Source organism: Rhinoraja longicauda, chromosome 11 (genome assembly GCF_053455715.1).
Source record: "Rhinoraja longicauda isolate Sanriku21f chromosome 11, sRhiLon1.1, whole genome shotgun sequence".
NCBI lineage: Eukaryota > Metazoa > Chordata > Chondrichthyes > Rajiformes > Arhynchobatidae > Rhinoraja > Rhinoraja longicauda.
In genome coordinates, this window is record NC_135963.1 from 17,717,641 (window position 1) to 17,737,060 (window position 19,420).

Here is a 19,420-nt window from a genome sequence, read left to right on the forward strand (position 1 = left end):
ATTTAATTTATACAAATTATTTAACTTATTATCTACATTAACTCCTAAAAACTTAATGCCTTCTTTTTGCCATTTAAACTGACTTTCTCTTTTACATTGATCATAATTGCCTTCAACAAGAGGCATTATTTCAGTTTTATCTTTATTAATTTTATATCCTGATACTTTCCCATATTCTTCCAGTCTGAAATATAATTTTCTTAAGGACTCTCACATTAAAACTGTGTGGGTGTTGTTTAATCAGTAGGAAAAAAATTTGAACTGTGGTCACCATTCTGGCAGGCATTTGGAGAACATCAGTAGAAACTGCACAGCCATTAAAATCAGTGGTGCTCCAAGTTATAAAGTTACAGCAGGCGATTAACAGTGGGAAATTCACAGAGTTGGCATATCAAGGTCACATTTTTCAATTTTTAATATTCCATCTGTTTTACCTTGTGGCTCTAATTGTCAGCAGCTTGGGAATAAATCAGTTCTGCAGGGTTCCAAGACACTGGATATTTCCTCTGTTGTCCATAAAATGTTCTGTAATACGGAACTAAAGCAGTGCAGACATTATTAAATTCTCTTAATGCATATGTGAACTCAATGTGCACTGAAGCAGTCCCTCACATAATATTCTGCTTTTTTTTGCTTAATTTGTCATTTGAAGAAGAGACAATAAAAATGCAGCTGTTGGAATCTTGGGCAAAAAGCAATGGGTCAGGCAGAATCTGTGGTAGGAATGGACAGATCTATTTCAGACCCGGCCTGACCTACTGAACTCCTCCAGCAGTTTGTTCCTTTTTAAGGAGGCCAGTCTCTCTTGGTAGGTAGTGGAAAGGATGCTTTGTTGTTTTATCTGTTCTGTTCTAAACAGAAAAAAGACGTCAACCTGTAAAACACAACAAAATAAGATTCTGAATATGTAACTATTATAGGAAATCATTGATGTAAAAATACAACTGGTGACTCACAGATGACTGATGATGCCACTGGCAGAATAATATATCCATATACTAAAACTCTCGTCTGTTTGCTTGTTCCTGAACTACAGCCAAAACAGTACATGATAGCGCAACAATTGTAGGCCCACCTTACTCACCGTCGTCCCGTGGTCCTATGGAAGAGGTTTCATTGAAATCGGTGTTATATTTTTAAAGTTATTCACATTTTAAAGTTTTGAAAACCGCGCATGTGCAGTTGGGGCTCCGTTGATATGGTACTTGCGTAAGATGGCCGCCGCATCCGCGCATGCTCGGCCACCTGTCTCTTGGGGGCGGGAGAGCCAGGCCTGGTGCAGGGGGAAGCAGCCGAATCCTGGGCCTGGGCCTGGACGTGACCAGATAACTGTGAACCTCAGGTGGGCCAAAGGGAAGGCGGCAGTAGCAGCAGCGGCGGCGGTGAGGCTGGGTGTTAGTGGAGGGTGCTACACCAATGCAGGAGTGGTTTGGGCTCAACGGGTCCACTTGGTCTAGTTAAACTTAAAATTGCTTAGATCAACATCGCTCAACTAGATGCAATCCTCTTGCAATTTTACAACAACAAATTTGAGCTACTCCATACTCTGTTTCCTTAATATTATATGAATGAATGGAAAAATAAATCTATCCCTCTGTTCAGCCTCTGTTGGCTAATTGATGACCCAAACAAGTAAATTTTATGTTTCTGATTCATTAAAACCGTATGGCATATGTCTGGTATTGGTTGATGGAATATATCAAGAAATATCAATTGAGCTGTCCTTTATATTTCACTTCCAATCAATGTTTCCTCTTTAACGGTGTCAACAAAATTAACTCTATTGACGCAGATCTTAATTGTTTATTTTTCTTTATGAATGTCCAGTTGAGGATGGCTAGTCAAATTTACATTCAGAAATCTTTCTAATGCTCAATCATTATCGTAATGAAAAATAAAAAAAGGTCAGAACATTTCAAAGCACCAGTGAAGTCTTTAGAGTGTGCTACCCACTTTCTGCTATCACTTACTCGTATTGAGTAGGTGTGCCAAAATGAACTAGGAGAGAACACAATAACAGGAAATTGGAGCAGAAGTAGGCCACTAGGCCCCTCAAACCTGCCTCACCATTCAATTTGGTCTATGTTGGCCTCAACTTCTCTTCTGTTCCATTCCCCATAACTCTCAATTCCTCAATCTTCCAAATATTTATCTCTCCGCCTTAACTATATCAAATGATCACCCTTGTGGACAGAGAATCCCAGAGATCTGCTACCTTTGGAGAAGAGACATTTCTATACATTTCAACTTTAAATGACTGACCCCTTCTGTTGGAGCCATTTGTGTTTAGACTGGCCACTGTCAGCATATTATTTTATTTTGTTTAGATATATCTTGCCGTATTATTTTGGACACTTGGGGGCACTCGTTTGACTTATAAGGTGGTATATATATATGGATACAGGGACTGGGAGGAGTTAGATACGGGGAAGGAGAGGAGTATACAGTTCTTATCAGACCTGCGACCAGAGTTGTGAGCAGACGGGGGAACAGAGCAGCCAGCTACGACTTGTATGCAAAATAAGTACAGCCTGGTATGTTCATCTCTTTGTTTGTACAACTACTTCAATAAACAACTAATTAAACTGGTAAAACGACTCGAAGATCTGGTCTGGTGGGGTTTGCGTAAAGATCACTGTGGCTCCCTGTAGAGTACTGGCAATTAGAAAAGAGTTTACTGGAAAAGACTGAAAGTTGCCATTACACTTTAAGTAAGAACTGTCTCTATGAGTGATACGGGAGCTTGTGAATCAACTAGATGGAACAACGGTTGTTTTTATTTCACAAGCCTGACACCGAATCCCACAGACTGGACAAGGTCGCCACCTGCGCTAATCTGACTAACGGAGATTGGAAACTTCGAAAGCCAACACACAGGGAAAGTGAGTTCGGCTACTATTCAGCTTGATTGGAAAAGCTATATGCCAGAAGCTGTATTGGAAAATGGCTGCTGTAATGGAGAATGGAGAGCAAAGAGTGACGATATCAGTTGTTTTGAATACTTGTGCTGATACGACTTTCCGTCAACACATCTTAAAGGGATAGTGTTCAAGTATGTCTGTGGTTAGATCTGATGTTCAGCCACAAGATGGCGATATCAGAAAGGATTCAGAAAAGGAAACGATTATCAAACCCACTGCCAAGGGTTTGGAATCGCTCATTGAGAAGCACCAGAAGAGAAAACAACTTGAGATATAAACAAGCTGTCGTTAATAGAAATGCTGAAAGACCTCATGGAATCAAGTGAAAATGTAAAAATTAAGTACAATCTAACCTGATTCAATTAAGCAAGCTCTGAGATGAAATCAAAGAAAATTACGAGGCATTGGTAAAGTTACCACTACCTGAAGATGAACTCGAAAAGCAAAATCTGTGGATTAACCAAACAGTGGAAACTTTTATCGGGTTTACACAAGATATGAGGGTGTAGTTATCTAAGGTTGGTCAGCAAACTACACACTCCATTGCTGGGAGTGCCACACAACAGAGTGATGTAAACTCAGATGACATTGGACCTGATGACAGTGTTTCAAATGTCTTAAAACCTAAATTGAGCCACAAATCTCGTTCTTCATCATGTGCATCTTCAATGCTCTCTGAGTGCATGAAAGCTGCCGCCATGAACGGCTGGCATGAGATTGAGATACTAGAGAAACAGCTGAGAAGAAAGAAAGAACAACTGGAACTAGATGCAGAACTGGCAGCAACCAATGCAAGAATCAATGCACTTGAGGCCATGAGATCAAGAAGCAGCTCTAGAGTATCTGATGGGATGAACTCATGTCAGAAAAGGAACTGCTCAAAAGGAAACATCAGCTAAATTAGAGCCACATGCAGCTGAATACTTGCCTGATCAAGTGCAACAGTTTGTTAGACCAAAACAAACAACTCAGGAACCATCTGCTAGAGCTTGTGATAGGACCCATCTAACTCGACACTCTCTTCAAAGGCAAAAGGTAAAGACTCATGAACAAAAGGGTGTGCAGGAGCATGTTCGCACTACTCCCCCTGTACTGTATGATGGAAACCAAGTTGATATCCATAACCTAATTCAGAAGCAAAATGATATCACTGTTCTTCTGGCAGAACAAATCTTTTCTTCTATTCTACCACTAAGAGACATTCCTGTTTATGATGGTGATCCTTTGCAGCATGAAGTTTTCATCATGGCATTTGAGAGAGGCATGGAATGAGTAATGATAACAGTAACCGCTTACATTTTCTAGAGCAATATACAAGAGGTCAAGCAAAAGACTTAGTCCGCAGCTGTCAACACTTATCTCCAGCCCAAGGCTATCCTAAGGCAAAAAATCTGCTTAAAGAGCATTTTGGTAATGAACATAAGATTGCCACTGCATATATGGTCAAAGCCTTGGCCTGGTCAGTGATCAGATCAGAAGATGTGAAAACATTGCAAGCGTTCTCAATGTTCGTTAGAGGTTGTTGTAATGCAATGCAACATCTCACCTATATGGAGGAAATGAATGTCGCTTCCAATATGAAGATTATCCTTCTAAAACTGCCTGACAAGCTCAGAGACAAGTGGAGGGATAAGGCATGTAAGCTACAGGGGAAGCTTGGACATCGGACTAGATTTTCTGACCTGGTAGACTTCATAGAGAAACAACTGAAGATACCATGAGATCCACTTTTTGGAAACATCCAGGATGCTAAGCCAGTTGCAACTGTCAAAAGCTCTACTTTTGCTAAGGCAAGAGAAAGGCAGCGACGAAGAGGAAACAGTTTTGCAACAACTGCAAAAACCTGTAGAAGCACAGGTGCAAGAAAACCTGACAACAACGGGAATGAAAAGAGACGTATCTACTGCCAAGCCACAGGGTTCTTGTTTGATCTATAACAAAACTGGTCACACATTAGGGTGGTGTCCACAGATCAAGAAGAAGGGGCACCAAGAAAAGATAGACTTCGTAAAGGAGAAGGAGTCTGTTTTGGATGTTTGAAAATAGGTCACATGAGCGAAGACTGCAAGAGTCATTTGACTTGTGATGTGTGCAACCAAAATCGTCCTGAAATACTTCACATTGAACAAAAGGACAAAGAAAAGAAACCAGAACATACAGAAAAGAATGAAAAACCAATTGTGAGTGATGCTGTTCTCTCATCTCAAATATGTGGGCATATTGGGGCTGGTGATGAAACCTGCATCTTCTCCATTGTACCAGTGAAGCCTGTGATCAGTCGTCTTATCTCAGGTTTGGAAATATCTAGTCTGGACAAAGACGATTTTATTCAACTATCTGACGTGTTTACACACAAGACCATGCCTGTTTCTCAGCTAAACATTCCCAGACAAGAAGACCTGAAACAATGGCCTTACTTGAAGGATGTCAAGATTCCTGAAATAGACTCTGGGGCATTGACCTACTCATCGGGACAAATGCTTCAAAGGTATTGGAGCCTTGGGAGCTGGTCAACAGCCAATGGGATGGACCACGCTGTGAGAACCCTACTGGGATGGGTCATTTATGGTCTCCTGAGAAGAGACAACGACAGCAGTGATGTAAGTGGCTGCCTTGTTGCTGCTCTCAATCGAATATCCATTGCAAACCTAGAGGAGCTACTGATCAAACAATACAATCACAACTTCAGTGAAAGAACCAGTAAGGAAACAGAAGAAATGTCCAGAGAAGACAAAGTTCTTGGATATTCTGACTCGCTCAGCGAGGATGACAGATGGACACTATTGTCTAGACTTGCCTTTCAAACAAGAAAACGGCAGCATGCTAAATAACCGTTGCATTCCTGTGTAACGCATCCATAGCCTGAAACGCAAGTTTGGCAAGAATGAGAAATGTCTGGTCACAATATGCCCTTCCATTTATTTTCATTTAGTCGGCAAACTTGGGCCATCTTTCATTTTGTTCCCATGATCAGGTCCTTAATGTTGATAGTACACAAATGAGGAACTGGAACAAATTCCTGGGGCACACCACTAGTTATGTCCCTCCAGTCTGAAAATAATCCATTTATTCCAATGTTTCCCATATGAAGGCCAGTTTTTCAATCCATGCTAACACTATTCCTCCAACACCTCGGGCTCTTAATTTATGCACCAGTCCTTTCTATGATACCTTGTCAAATCCCATTTGCAATAGGAGTGGATATAAACCAGAACACTACATCATAATTGACAAAGTGAAATCCTCATCTCTAATCCTATTATAATGATTTGAGAGTGGGACAATTATGGCAATTACTTTGGTAGTGGTTGCCAGAGGAACAGAATAAGACAGGCTTAGCAATACAGAAAATGTAAGGGAAACCATGTATCAAAGGAAAGCAAGTTTAAATATATTACTCTTGAGAATTATTATCAACTAGACCAAGTGGACCCGTTGGGCCCAACCTCTCCTGCATTGGTGCAGCACCCTCTTCTCCCCCCCTCTCCCGTTCCTCTCCCCCCACCCCCTCCCCTCCCCTCCAATCCCTCCACCCCCCCCCCTCCATTGATTGCAAAGAAAACAGTCATTCCATTTTTAATGAGCAATTCCATACCTTGCAATATGCAGGTAAGATATCTTACGGAAAAAGAAGACTTGTATCTTATAACTGAAACAGAAATGAACTGTATCCACTTTTAAAAATTAATTTGTGCCAATGACACCGATTTGAAATATAAAACTAATTTACAATAAAATATGCAAAATTATCACTAGATTGGTGTAGACTCAAATAAGCTTCATGATTAATTATTTTTCTTCATTCTGTTTCTGTTTTCTACTGCACAACCGCCAACAGCTGGGCTATCTCGTGCAGGTTTCGCTCACGTGGGTACTGGTGCAAAAAGGTTATTTAGATTTTTATGTGGGCAAGTTTGGTGAGATTATCCATGTCCAAGTTGTCAAGTTGTGACTTGAAGAGTGACAAGGTTGGTGCACATCTGGTGGTGTCGGGAAGGACGTTCCACTCTGGGATAGTCCTTGGATATAGAGACTGTATCTTTGGGTGGTGTGATTTTCTTAAGCTTGTGTCATCCAATGTCATCTAAGCATGGTTACTAGGACTTTTGATTAATTCATCTTATTGTGATGGGGACAATAATATGAGACAATGCAGAACAGCCTTTTTGTTTTTTGTTTCTTTTGCAAAGCTTTGAATGGTTCTATGCACATTGTAACACTTTGTTCTTTTTCTTTCTGATAGAAAATCATGACAGAGAAAATTTGCCACTAATTCCAGCCACCCTCTCCCATGACTTCTAACCCAGAATTTGAACTCATACGTTATCCATGACAAAAGAGATTATCAGAAAATGACCATCTACAATTTGGATCCCTGCAAATCCTGAGCAAGCAGATCCGTTTAAAGTCATGTCAAGAATCAGGCTAATGGTTATTCAATCTTCAAGTTTTCTCTTGCCAACAGAGTGGCAGTGATAAATAGTGTATGCTGATCAATTGGCACTGACTTCAGATCAAGTGCCATTGGAAACCCTACTTCACGTTCTCTAAACTGATTTAATTCAGTCATCTGACATCATTTCAGAATTCCTGTGATTCTTAATTAGGTTCATGAAAGAAAATACAATCATTTTAAACTTGTCGCCTAAAAGCCTCCACCCTGATTACGTAGTCGGTAAACTGAAATATTTGGTTCAACTAATGCTATTTGTTCACAAGAAGAACTGCGACAAATTTTGAACTCCAATGAGAACCATAATCTACTGACCAAAGATTGTGCATCTGAAACACTGGCAGTGGATGCAGTACATTCATTACAACACCTTCCATTCCACAGTTATAATAATGCAACTCAGCAGCAGATTCAGACAGAACCTACACCAACATCAGCCAAGAATTGTCAGACATGTATTATGCCAAAAAGGATCAGATTTTGTGGACTAGAAATTGTGGAGGAATGCCAGCAATTCTCTGCCAATATGCTAGAAATATTTAAAATGTCACCACGTTCCAGATCCCTGCAAGATCACAGAAGTCCTGGACAGAAGTTGCCAACTGCTCTTCCCTTGTGGTCTGACGTTGGCTTTCCCATGGCGTTCAGTGACAGAGTGTGAATCAACACTAACACTGGGACTAGCAAATCTACTCACTGAACCTGAACCAGGTTAAATACCTGCTCAGGAATACTATGTCATTTTATTTTAATGGAGACAGATAAATATGAGGGAACTCAGTAAGAATTTGGTCATTTGCATTCTTTTAAATTTGCAATTATAATTGCAATTGTACATATTTGAATGTTTTGTTTAAAATTGTTCTTGAGTGTTTTGAAATGTGCTTAAGTTTTTTTTAGTTGCTTTGAATATTTTTAAAGATGCATGCATAATCCTTGACAGGTTTGGCTTCTGGCTAACATTAAGGGTGTCAGACTTAGCTACCTAAAGCTTATGATTTAGTACAGGGCTGGTATTTCTCCCAAGTTTATACCATGACATTGGTCAGTGCCAAAGGCAGGTACTTTGCCACTTGGTGATAGTTCTACTTCAATATCAATTTCCACATGTAGATTGATAACATCCAGGTCTATCTCAGCACCACCTCTTGACTCATCCAGTATCTCTAAATGATGAAACAGACTGTGTGACATCCAGGACTGGACGATCAGAAATGTCTCCAACTAAATATTAGACAAACTGTAGCTATTGTATTTCAATGTCTGCCACAGATCTATTTCCTAGCAACTATTTGAGATTAAACCCCAGATAGTTTGCAATCCTCATGTTATATTTGATCACGAGATGAGCTTCAGATAACGTATTCACTGTAAAAGTTTAATCATCCATTTCTATCTGTGTAAAATTGTCCAACCACATTTACTCTGTTGAGGTTTGATTCAATGTCTGTGCTGAACATGATACCAAGATAATTAATGTCATCTGCCTGCACATGAACGACATCCCTCCATTTCCTGCATATTCATGTGCCCCTCCAAAAGCCACTTACACCCCACTATCGTATCTGCCTCTATCACCACCACTCCTGGCAACACACTCCAGGCGCCCACCACTCTCTCTGTAAAAAAGAAACTTGCCCCAAACATCTCCTTTAAAATTTGTCCCTCTCACCTGAAATCTATGCTCTATAGTCTTTGAATTTCATTAACTGGATCTCTTTTCCAACATTCCCAGCTGGACTCCCTCATCTCACTCTCTGTAAACATCAAGTCACACAAAACTTGGCTGTCTGTGTTATAACTCCCACCCGTCCAGTTTTTCTATCATTGTGAGTGGCTGCTTGCCATCATTAACTCCTAGTTAAGCAATGCCTCAGTTTTTAAATTCCCATCCTTGTTTTCAAATCCCCCAATAATCTTAGCTATACTAAGATTTACCCACTTTTCTAATTATCATTTATTATCAAACCTGAAGCTTCAACTAACAGTCATGCCTTCAGTTCCTAAAGACCTTAATTCATGAATTCCTTCCCTAAGCCTCTCCATCTTCCTACTTCACTTTCCCCCATTAAGGAGCTCCTTAGAACATAGCACTTTGATGATGAAGGTTGACACTAGCTGCTCTAAGATAATAGCTTATCTTTATGGCTCAATATCGAAACTCATTCGGTCAAATTACTTGGCATTTTGCCACATTGTAAATATTATATGTTGTGGTTGTTGATTAAACATGTAGCATCATTCCATTTGGATTAGACCTTGATCATGCCACCACTTGACCAGGAAGTGTGAGATCTAGACAACCCCAACCATGAGACCTTCAAGGACCTGTTATATTCCATCCCAACAATGCATGAAAAGAGATCAACCTCAGCCATTAACAGGCACATATATATCCATCTACCCCAGTGATAGAACACCAGTGGTCACATATGACATGAGAAGACTATGATGTCAGTGATTGAGTCAGTTTTTATCTCTGTGATAATTTTAAAAATGTGATAATTCAAAAAATATTGAATTTGTTCAGATTATTAATTAATTCTGCTAATCTCTCAAGCAACGAACAGGCTAATGCAATAACATCACAAATAGCATGGTGACTGTTCCATGACCTTGTTTTAAAAAAAAGAACTAGCACATAGGAAAGGGACAAATCGGCTTTGCAATGTTCAATCAAGGAGGAAAAATACTCATTTCTGACACATTATGGACAGCGTGATGTATGCAAAAGCAATAAGACAACAGAAATGAATTGTTTGTCTTTATTCAGAATGTACTGTTCTTTTACAGGATTTTAAATTGGAACTAATTTAGATGACAATTTGGATGCGAGTCAGATTTTGCATTTTCTAAATCTAGCAATCACTCAGTCAAAAAATAAAAATACTGATGTAATCTGTCATTTATCAATGTCTGAATTAGATGGAATTGTGTTTTTAAAAACCCTTATTTTAAATTAATGCATCTTATTGGGCTATATAGCGCCTCGAATCCTTCACTTAATTTAACTACAGGACCTGCATTGTCTCAGAATCATACCGTTAGGTAGCTGTCAACCAACACAATCCAACATTTTAAAGTACTAAATAATGTTATTTTGGAATTGTACACAAGTAGGAAATCAAACAATTTGAGAATTTCAGTCATCTTAGAATGATATAACCATATAACCATATAACAATTACAGCACGGAAACAGGCCCGTTCGGCCCTACCAGTCCACGCCGACCACTTTCATCTTACCTAGTCTCATCTACCTGCTCTCAGACCATAACCCTCCAATCCCCTCCCATCCATATACCTATCCAATTTACTCTTAAATAATAAAATCGAGCCTGCCTCCACCACTTCCACCGGAAGCTCATTCCACACAGCCACCACCCTCTGAGTAAAGAAGTTACCCCTCATGTTACCCCTAAACTTTTGTCCCTTAATTCTGAAGTTATGTCCCCTTGTTGGAATCTTCCCCACTCTCAAAGGGTCACGTCAACTCTGTCCGTCCCTCTTAAAATTTAAAAAACCTCTATCAAGTCCCCCCTCAACCTTCTACGCTCCAAAGAATAAAGACCCAACCTGTTCAACCTCTCTCTGTAGCTTAAGTGCTGAAACCCAGGCAACATTGTGATATTTAATCAAATTGTTAAATCTATTGGAAAGATTTTCAATGCAGTTCAATTAATTCTCAATTCATATCAAATGGACAAGCAACTGTTTATAACGAAATTTGTACACAAAATATAACGCAAAATGTTATTGCAATTAAATTCAAAGTTATTACATTCAAAGTAGTATAAATACTACACCATCGATCAATTGGCTTGTTCACCTTGAATTCCATATGATTTAACCTTTTGGATAGCATATTATGTGGGACCTTGCCAAAGGCCTTGCTAAAGTTAATGCTGACAATGTCACCACCCTGCCCTCATCAATCCTCTTGTTGACCTCCTCAAAAAAACTATTAAATCTGTGGACCGTGATTTCCAATGCACAAAACCATGCTGACCATACCTATTCAGTCCTTCCCTGTCCAAATGCTGGTTAATCCTGTCCTTCAGAATCCCCTCCAATGGCCTAACCACTACTGATGTCGGGCTCATTAGCCTGTAGTTCCCTATCTTGTCTTTGCAACCTGTCTTTAAGATGGTAAAACATTGGCCATTTCCCAAACCTCTGGTATCATTCCCTTGACTAAAATAATAGTTCTACCAGCGCCCTGACAATTTCTTCCCTAATGTCTGAGGATACACTTGGTCAGGCAATGGCGATTAATCCATCTTAACATTCTTTAAATCTGCTGCCACTTCCTCTTTTGTAATGAGTCCAATACAATTCCATCAATTCCTTTATTCCATGACCTTCTCAGTAAATGTAGATGAGAAGTATTCATAGCCCATCTCCTGTGGCTCGACAAATAGATGACCACATTGATCCTTAAGGGAGCCTATTTTCTCCATTGCTGCCCTTTTGTTTCTATTGTATCTGTAGAACCTCTTATTAATATCCTTTATCTTTGATGGCTAGACTTATCTCATGTCCTCTTTTTGCTCTCCAGACAGCAAGCACAGAATGCCTTCAAATTACCTTTTGCAAACAGTTTGGTGGAGAATCCATCCAATAACTGCTTTCATTTTAAAAGATAACTGAGTAGAATCCTAACGGCCTAACACCAACCGTCCTACAATAAATACAATGATTCACAATGGTGGGAGTTTACATGTAGTTGAAATGTCAGTTGCTCAGTTAGTTTATAAAGTTTAACCTTAATAGCCACTTACAGTTTGAGAACTGTATAAACTGAATACCACTTTCCATCTTAGATATATTGAGCCTGAGAAAGAGTCTGATTCATGATCATCTGAATGAGTACCATCATTCAGTTCATATCTAATCTAATGACTGAGCCATAGTGGTTGAGTAAATATTATTGTAAAGAAAAATAATTTATCTTGCATCTTTGTGTAGTATTAAAAAAAAATCATTTTCACATCTTAGACATTTATACGAATAAATACTTTGTAATAATTTCCTACTTCTCAACTATTAATAGTTGCTTGATTTAATGTATTAGTCCAAGTCAGTTGTTGATTTTGTATACTATTGTTATAATAAAACATGTATCCTTCATTTTTGACATTTTTGAATACGTCTCACAAATTTGATGGATGACAGGTGTCTTCTGAAAACGTACAGACATGCAAGGACTGTCATTGAATATCAGCAGGTTATTCAACCAGGTACCAATAACCAGGTACTCAGAGCAGAAATCATGATCTGCTTGCAGAATAGGGAACCTGTCAGAAATCAACATCAGTTGGCATAACAAACTGGGAACTTCATTGGTGTGAATAGCTCAAATATCTACAGGATGAACTTACTGAAATATTGAGATGATCCCTCTACCTCAATATTAAATTACCAATTCAAGATAAGTCAGATGGATTATTTGAATTAACTGCAAGATTATTACTTTGTCCAATCTTATACAGTGGAAGAAAATAAAGGATACAAATCTTTGTATGACTCCAATATACAGCATCATGTGAAGTCTGAAGAAGGGTCTCGACCTGACCCGAAACGTCACCCATTTGTTTGCTCCAGAGATGCTGCCTGTCCCGCTGAGTTACTCCAGCACTTTGTGTCTACGTTCGATTTAAACCAGCATCTGCAGTTCTTTCCTACACATCACGTGAAGTGGTGTCTGTTTGATTTGATTGAATGGAATATGCAGAGAATTTTACGTTCATTAAAAGGCTGCTAATCATGACATTGTTTTTGACATCTGGTGAGCTGAAATTGGGAACCTTGACTCAGTCATAAATGTCTTTTTGAATGAACAATGACCTTGAGAGCTTCAGAGTCACTCTTCTACAAGAATTTGTGCAGGAGTGAAAACAATTGGAGTTTGTGATAAATAATTGCAAGGAACTGAAATGCGCAAAGGCACAAATCAAATAAAACACCTACAGCTAGAGTATTGAAGTTGATTACATTCTTTCTGTTAGATTTACTATGAACTTTTTCTGCTTTTGGTCTTTTTTATACTATTTGCGAGGAAATAAAATTATTAGTTACGTTTGTTTGCAAGTCATTTGGTTGTGTGAATTTCATTCTGATGAGAATTGCTGAGTTCAGTATAATAGTTAAAAATGTTCTGAGGAGTAATTGTGTTTGTGTTCTTCCTTTATAGGTTAAAGTTTTCAAATACTAGGAATCATGTATGCTTTCAATAATTATATTTAAATTGTCATTAGAGCAGATGGGATTAGAAATTATGAAACTGAAACACTTACATTGAATTGTCCAACCACTGCAATGACCATCAATTGTCCAACCACATCAAAATGACCAAGATGGTTGAATTGCAATGGCAGAAAAAAAATCCAAGGAAGAAATGATCAAACTGTATTTGTTTCTGATTGTACCACACGTCTAATGAAAACATAAAAGGACATAAGAGATTTCAGGAAAAAATGATACATCTAAGTCAACTTTGATCGGTCCTAACTATGAGGAAGATCTGCTAGTCTGTAGCAATAAAGAACATGGCATTTGACACTGGGCTTGGGCCATCAATACTGAGCAGGATCAACTGTGGCTCTTTTGTTTGATTCAGAATGCTTTGGGTTCACAATCCAGCACAGGTTTGATGGTTCTCTGAGCAATATCAAAGAGTGCTACAATGTCAGTGGTGCGGTTTCGTTGCTGAAATGTTAAATCTCGGTCCCGTTCACCCATTTAGGTTATTGTAAAATATCCTGTGGCTCTTTCTCAGCAGACAGCTGTGCAGTTTCCTGGGACCAAAATGTATCTCTCAGTAAATATCTGCAATAGATTATCTAATGGTTATGATGTTGCCCTTAATGGAAGCATGCCCTGCACATGTGGCCATAAAGTATTTTTAAATATATCTACAGTGCCCTCCATAATGTTTGGGACAAAGACCCATCATTTATTTATTTGCCTCTGTACTCCACAATTTGAGATTTGGTATAGAAAAAATCACATGTGGTTAAAGTGCACATTGTCAGATTTTAATAAAGGCCATTTTTATACATTTTGGTTTCACCATGTAGAAATTACAGCAGTGTTTATACATAGTCCCCCCATTTCAGGGCACCATAATGTTTGGGATACAGCAATGTAATGTAAATGAAAGTAGTTATGTTTAGTATTTTGTTGCATACCTTTTACTTGCAATGACTGCTTGAAGTCTGCGAATCATGGACACCACCAGTTGCTGGGTGTCTTCTCTGGTGATAGTCTGCCTGTATTGCAGCTATCTTTAGCTTATGCTTGTTTTGGGGGCTAGTACCCCTCAGTTTTCTCTTCAGCACATAAAAGGCATGATTGACTTGGGTGATTGACTTGGCCACTCAAGAATTGACCATTTTCTAGCTTTGAAAAACTCCTATGTTGCTTCAGCAGTATGTTTGGGATCATTGTCTTGCTGTAGAATGAACTGCCGGCCAATGAGTTTTGAGGCATTTGTTTGAACTTGAGCAGATAGGATGTGTCTATACATTTCAGAATTCATGATGCTACTACCATCAGCAGTTGTTTCATCAATGAAGATAAGTGAGCCAGTTCCTTCAGTAGCTATACATGCCCAGGCTATAAAACCCCCACCACCGTGTTTCACAGATGAGGTGGTATGCTTTGGATCTTGGGCAGTTCCTTCTCTCCTCCATACTTTACTCGAACGACTTCTGGCCGGCTCGATTCAATCGTTGACTCTCAACTACCCGCTGAACAAGCCGGATTTTGGCGTGGACGCGGCACCACCCACCAAATAGTCAAGCTGACCAATGACATCGAAGACAGTTTCGAAAAGGGTCACAAGGCGGGCATCACATTGGGGGACCTCACCGCCGCTTATGATACTGTGTGGCACCAGGGCTTGATCTTGAAGCTCCTCTGAACCATCCCTGACTGTCATTTAGTGCGGCTCCTTGCCAACATCCTTGCCAACCGCAGTTATGTACTCAAGACCAGCGACGGACAATCTAGCCGACTGCGACGCCTAAGAAACGGTGTCCCCCAAGGCTCGGTACTGGCCCCCATGCTCTTCAATCTCTATATCAGCGATCTGCCACGCACGACCTCGCACCAGTATGGATATGCAGATGACTTGGCCCTACTGCACTCGGACAAGAGCTGGTCAAATGTTGAGGATGTGCTCTCGGCGGATATGGAACTTGTCGAGGGCTACCTTGAGACCTGGAGACTAAAACTGAGTATGGCAAAAACCACAACGGCCTTTCACCTGAACAACAAGGAAGCTCAACGCAAGGCCCCATCGGATGTTAAACATCCTTTGCACCACCTCGCCCAAGGTTCACAGCAACTGGGACCTCAACGCCTGTCATCTCGTCACCCTTTCTCCCGTCATGCAGCCACCCTCTGTGGCTCCGGTTTCAACATACTAGGAGCATGGAGAACCAGCTGGGAACAGACATCGCGACCTCCTCAATTCGCTGTCGCACCGAACACCACAGCCCCACCGGGCTTGGGCATGCCCCGCAAAGAGGGGGTCGCCCTGAACTGGCTCCGCACAGGGGTCAGCCGGTTCAATGCCAACATGCATCGTTGGGGGTTGCGTCCATCAGCAGCCTGCATGTATGGAGCAGACCAGCAAACAGCGCAGCATGTCATTTTCAACTGCATTGTCCTCCGTCCCCCTGATGGAGGGGTAGACCTCACGGCCCTTGACAACAGCACATTGCACTGGCTACAGCGCCTGGAGGGCGTTACATAATTTCTGCTGCCACAAACTCAAGAAGAAGTCCATACTTTACTCTTGCCATCACTCTGCTATAAGTTAATCTTCGTCTCATCTGTCCACAAGCCCTTTTTTTCCAGAAATATGGGTTGCTCTTTTAAGTACTTCTTGGCAAACTGTAACCTGGCCATCCTATTTTTGCGGCTAACCAGTGGTTTGCATCTTGCAGTGTAGCCTCTGTATTTCTGTTCATGAAGTCTTCTGTGGACAGTGGTCATTGACAAATCCACACCTGACTCTTGAAGAGTGTTCTTAATCTGTCGGACAGGTGTTTGGGGATTTTTCTTTATTATAGAATTCTTCTATCATCAGCTGTGGAGGTCTTCCTTGGCCTGCCAGTCCCTTTGCAATTAGTAAGCTCACCAGTGCTCTTTTTCTTTTTAATGATGTTCCAAACAGTTTATTTTGGCAAGCCTAAGGTTTGGCTGATGTCTTAACAGTTTTATTCTTGTTTCTCAGTCTCATAATGGCTTCTTTGACTAAATTGGCACAACTTTGGTCCTCATGTTAATAAACAGAAATAAAAGTTTCCAAAGGTGATGGAAAGATTGGAGGAAAGACTAGGTGCTGAGAGTTCTCTTATACCTGCATTAAGGAGACAATCAAACACACCTGAGCAATTACAAACACTCGTGAAGCCATGTGTTCCAAACATTATGGTGCCCTGAAATGGGGGGACGATGTTTAAACACAGCAGTAATTTCTACACGGTGAAACCAAAATGTATAAAAATGGCCTTTAATAAAATCTGACAGTGTGCAATTTATCCACATGTGATTTTTTTCTATTACAAATCTCAAATTGTGGAGTACAGAGGCAAATAAATAAATGATGGGTCTTTGTCCAAAACATTATGGAGGGCGCTGTAATTGGCTCTAAAGCACTTGGTACATTCAGAAAGAAGAATGTTAGATGATACTGAAATGCATTCCCTTTTCTTCCGATGGGGACCACAATAGAATGCATTATAGGCACAGTGAATCATAATATGTTTCCCTTGGTTCTATGTATCATTTGGATTCTATTATTTATATATATATATTTTTAAATGGGATAACTTTATAATTTGATTTTTGATTGCTGATATCTGGGTCATATAAATTGGCAAATCAGAATTGTACAAAACAAAAGTCAAAGCATGGATTGGCTCACATCATTCATCACATCACGCAACAGCTAGTTAAAGTGAAATATTGATCTTTTGGATGTGATATTGGTACCAAAGAGCCGTTGAAGTTCACAGTGTGCACCCACAATTTGTGAAAGCAATCCAAAAACTAATCGTGTTGGCCATAGTTTTGGAGTATGATGGTGGCCAGGGTTCCTTGGATCAGTAACTCATCAGTAATGGCCATAAACTCAAACACAAGTAGGTTGGGGGAGGGGAGATGAAGAAGAATTGGAAAATTGCCAAATCACAAACGTATCTGTGTTCAACAAGGCTGGCAACTAAATGTCTCATTTAACTCCAATGTTTAAATTTTACAGTGAGGCAGAATAAACCTCTTTCAGGTTTTACTAGGCTGGCTGGGTTTAGCTCAGAAAATCGGGCTACTCAGATGATGTGAAGACTCTCTTGTGTGCGTTACAACAGGCAGTAGAGGCTGAGAAGATACCTTAATGAGATGTATGAAATCACGAGGGACATAGATAAGGGTGGTCACAGAATTTTCTCAGGGTAGAATGATCTAAAAATAGAGGGCATAGATTTAAAGTGAGGAGGAAACATTTAAATCTCGTAGCAATCTTGTCACACAAAGAACTGTAGGTAGATGGAACAAGTTGCCAACGTAAGCTGCACAAAAAAAACCATTTGGACAGGTTTATGGACAGACTTTCTAAATTGAAGAAATGTGCATTAGGTGAAGACATCCAATTGGCACTTGAGTGAAGACACAGCCAATTTATAACAATGTCTCATGATTTAGTTTTATTTCTGTAAAACATAAGGCAGATTTAATTACTGAGCTACCTGTCTATCTTTGGTGTAAACAAGCATATGCAGTTCCTTCCTGCATGTATCTCTAGTTTCCGTTGTTTGGACTGCCGACTTAGTTAAATAAGTGCAACTGAGGATTTCTTAGAACTTTTTTCCACAATGTCAAGATCCTGTCGACCTTCTCAACATGGCGGCTTCAGGCAGTCTGTTGCCCGCTTGACCTCTCCGTTATGGCGGCGCTGTGGAGGCTTGTGGGTGATGCCTATGCTCCTGAGCCCAGAAGTGGGAAGTGGAAGATGGCGGAAGCTCTGAAAGCGGAATTTGCCCCTTGCAGTCGGAGTTTACAGGTATTTTAAAAAGTGGCGCTACTAGTTTTCTGCCCATGTCGTTGGACTGTTCAGCGGGGCAGGTCTGTGCTGAGTGTTGTGCGGGGCATGGCAGGCCAGGCCAGGGAGGAGTTCATGTGCCCTCGGGGACCGGCTCCATGACAACCGCCTGCCGACTCGTCTCAGCTCCGCTCCGCACTGCGTGGCAAATGGTTTTGTTGTACATGTGTGAAACTTCGTGCTTTCTCGGCGAGCCCGAGTTGTTGGAAAGATGTACATTTTGCAGACACTTTTTAAAAAATGTTGCTGGATTGTGCCGAGTCAATCTCCAACTCAAAAGGCCGTGAGTTCAGGCACACCCACTGGGGCCTTCACTGCAAACCATGACACCTAACCTTTGATCTGCATTTATTGCTATAGTTTGTCGGTGGGAGGAACTGTACTCCTCCCATCACTGACTGACGTGGCAAGATCATCTGTGTTCTTTTACCCTTTTTTTATTTTAAAGCAATAGGCCGGCTGTAATACTGAGTGACGCCAACAGTCGGATCTGTTATAGGAATACCTGTAGTTAATTCAATATCAGTGTTGTCAATGGGAAAAGGTGAACGTATTTTAGCCTCTTGACTTTAGCCTCTTGCATCAGTCTGACAAGTTGCATTTTTTAGGCCTTGACATCCAGTAAATAAAATGTGCATTTGATCACGGCCGGTGGAACTACTATTCAAAAAAACAAAGTTATCATCGGTTGCAACTTTCAAAGTTTCAATCACTGTTTTTGAAACTGTAACCAAAGTTTCTTGGTAGTAAAGCTGCCAGTTATTCGAATCTGCAGCTCTAATTTAAATTATAATTTTCATGCCCTTTATATTAGTTTTATTACTGCTTTTGCTGCTGTGTTCCAAAGTGCCTGGGCTGACGGAAAAAGGCAAGGTAATTGAAGATGATTTCAAGGTATGATAAAAACTGAAGTAAAATCTATTTAGGGTCTGCTGTT

The 19,420-nt window shown here is 40.2% G+C and overlaps 2 protein-coding genes across 4 annotated transcripts in view; both read left to right on the top strand.

Moving 5' to 3' along the window:
* The window catches only part of LOC144598329 (MOB kinase activator 3C-like), a 55,880-nt gene extending 42,455 nt beyond the window's left edge, over positions 1-13,425 (top strand). For both annotated transcript variants that reach the window (XM_078408360.1, XM_078408361.1), the window contains exon 6: positions 7,165-13,425. In XM_078408360.1, the coding sequence (XP_078264486.1) occupies positions 7,165-7,194 (30 nt within the window). In that variant the 3' untranslated portion in view covers positions 7,195-13,425. The remainder of the gene's footprint in view (positions 1-7,164) is intronic.
* Positions 13,426-18,354: 4,929 nt separating this feature from the next.
* The window catches only part of LOC144598052 (MAP kinase-interacting serine/threonine-protein kinase 1-like), a 30,967-nt gene continuing 29,901 nt past the window's right edge, over positions 18,355-19,420 (top strand). Inside the window, exon 1 of one of the 2 annotated variants that reach the window (XM_078407933.1) lies at positions 18,355-18,444. In XM_078407933.1, the coding sequence (XP_078264059.1) occupies positions 18,394-18,444 (51 nt within the window). In that variant the 5' untranslated portion in view covers positions 18,355-18,393. Of the gene's footprint in view, positions 18,445-19,331; positions 19,378-19,420 lie in introns of those variants that run through there. The other variant, XM_078407934.1, reaches the window with a different exon arrangement.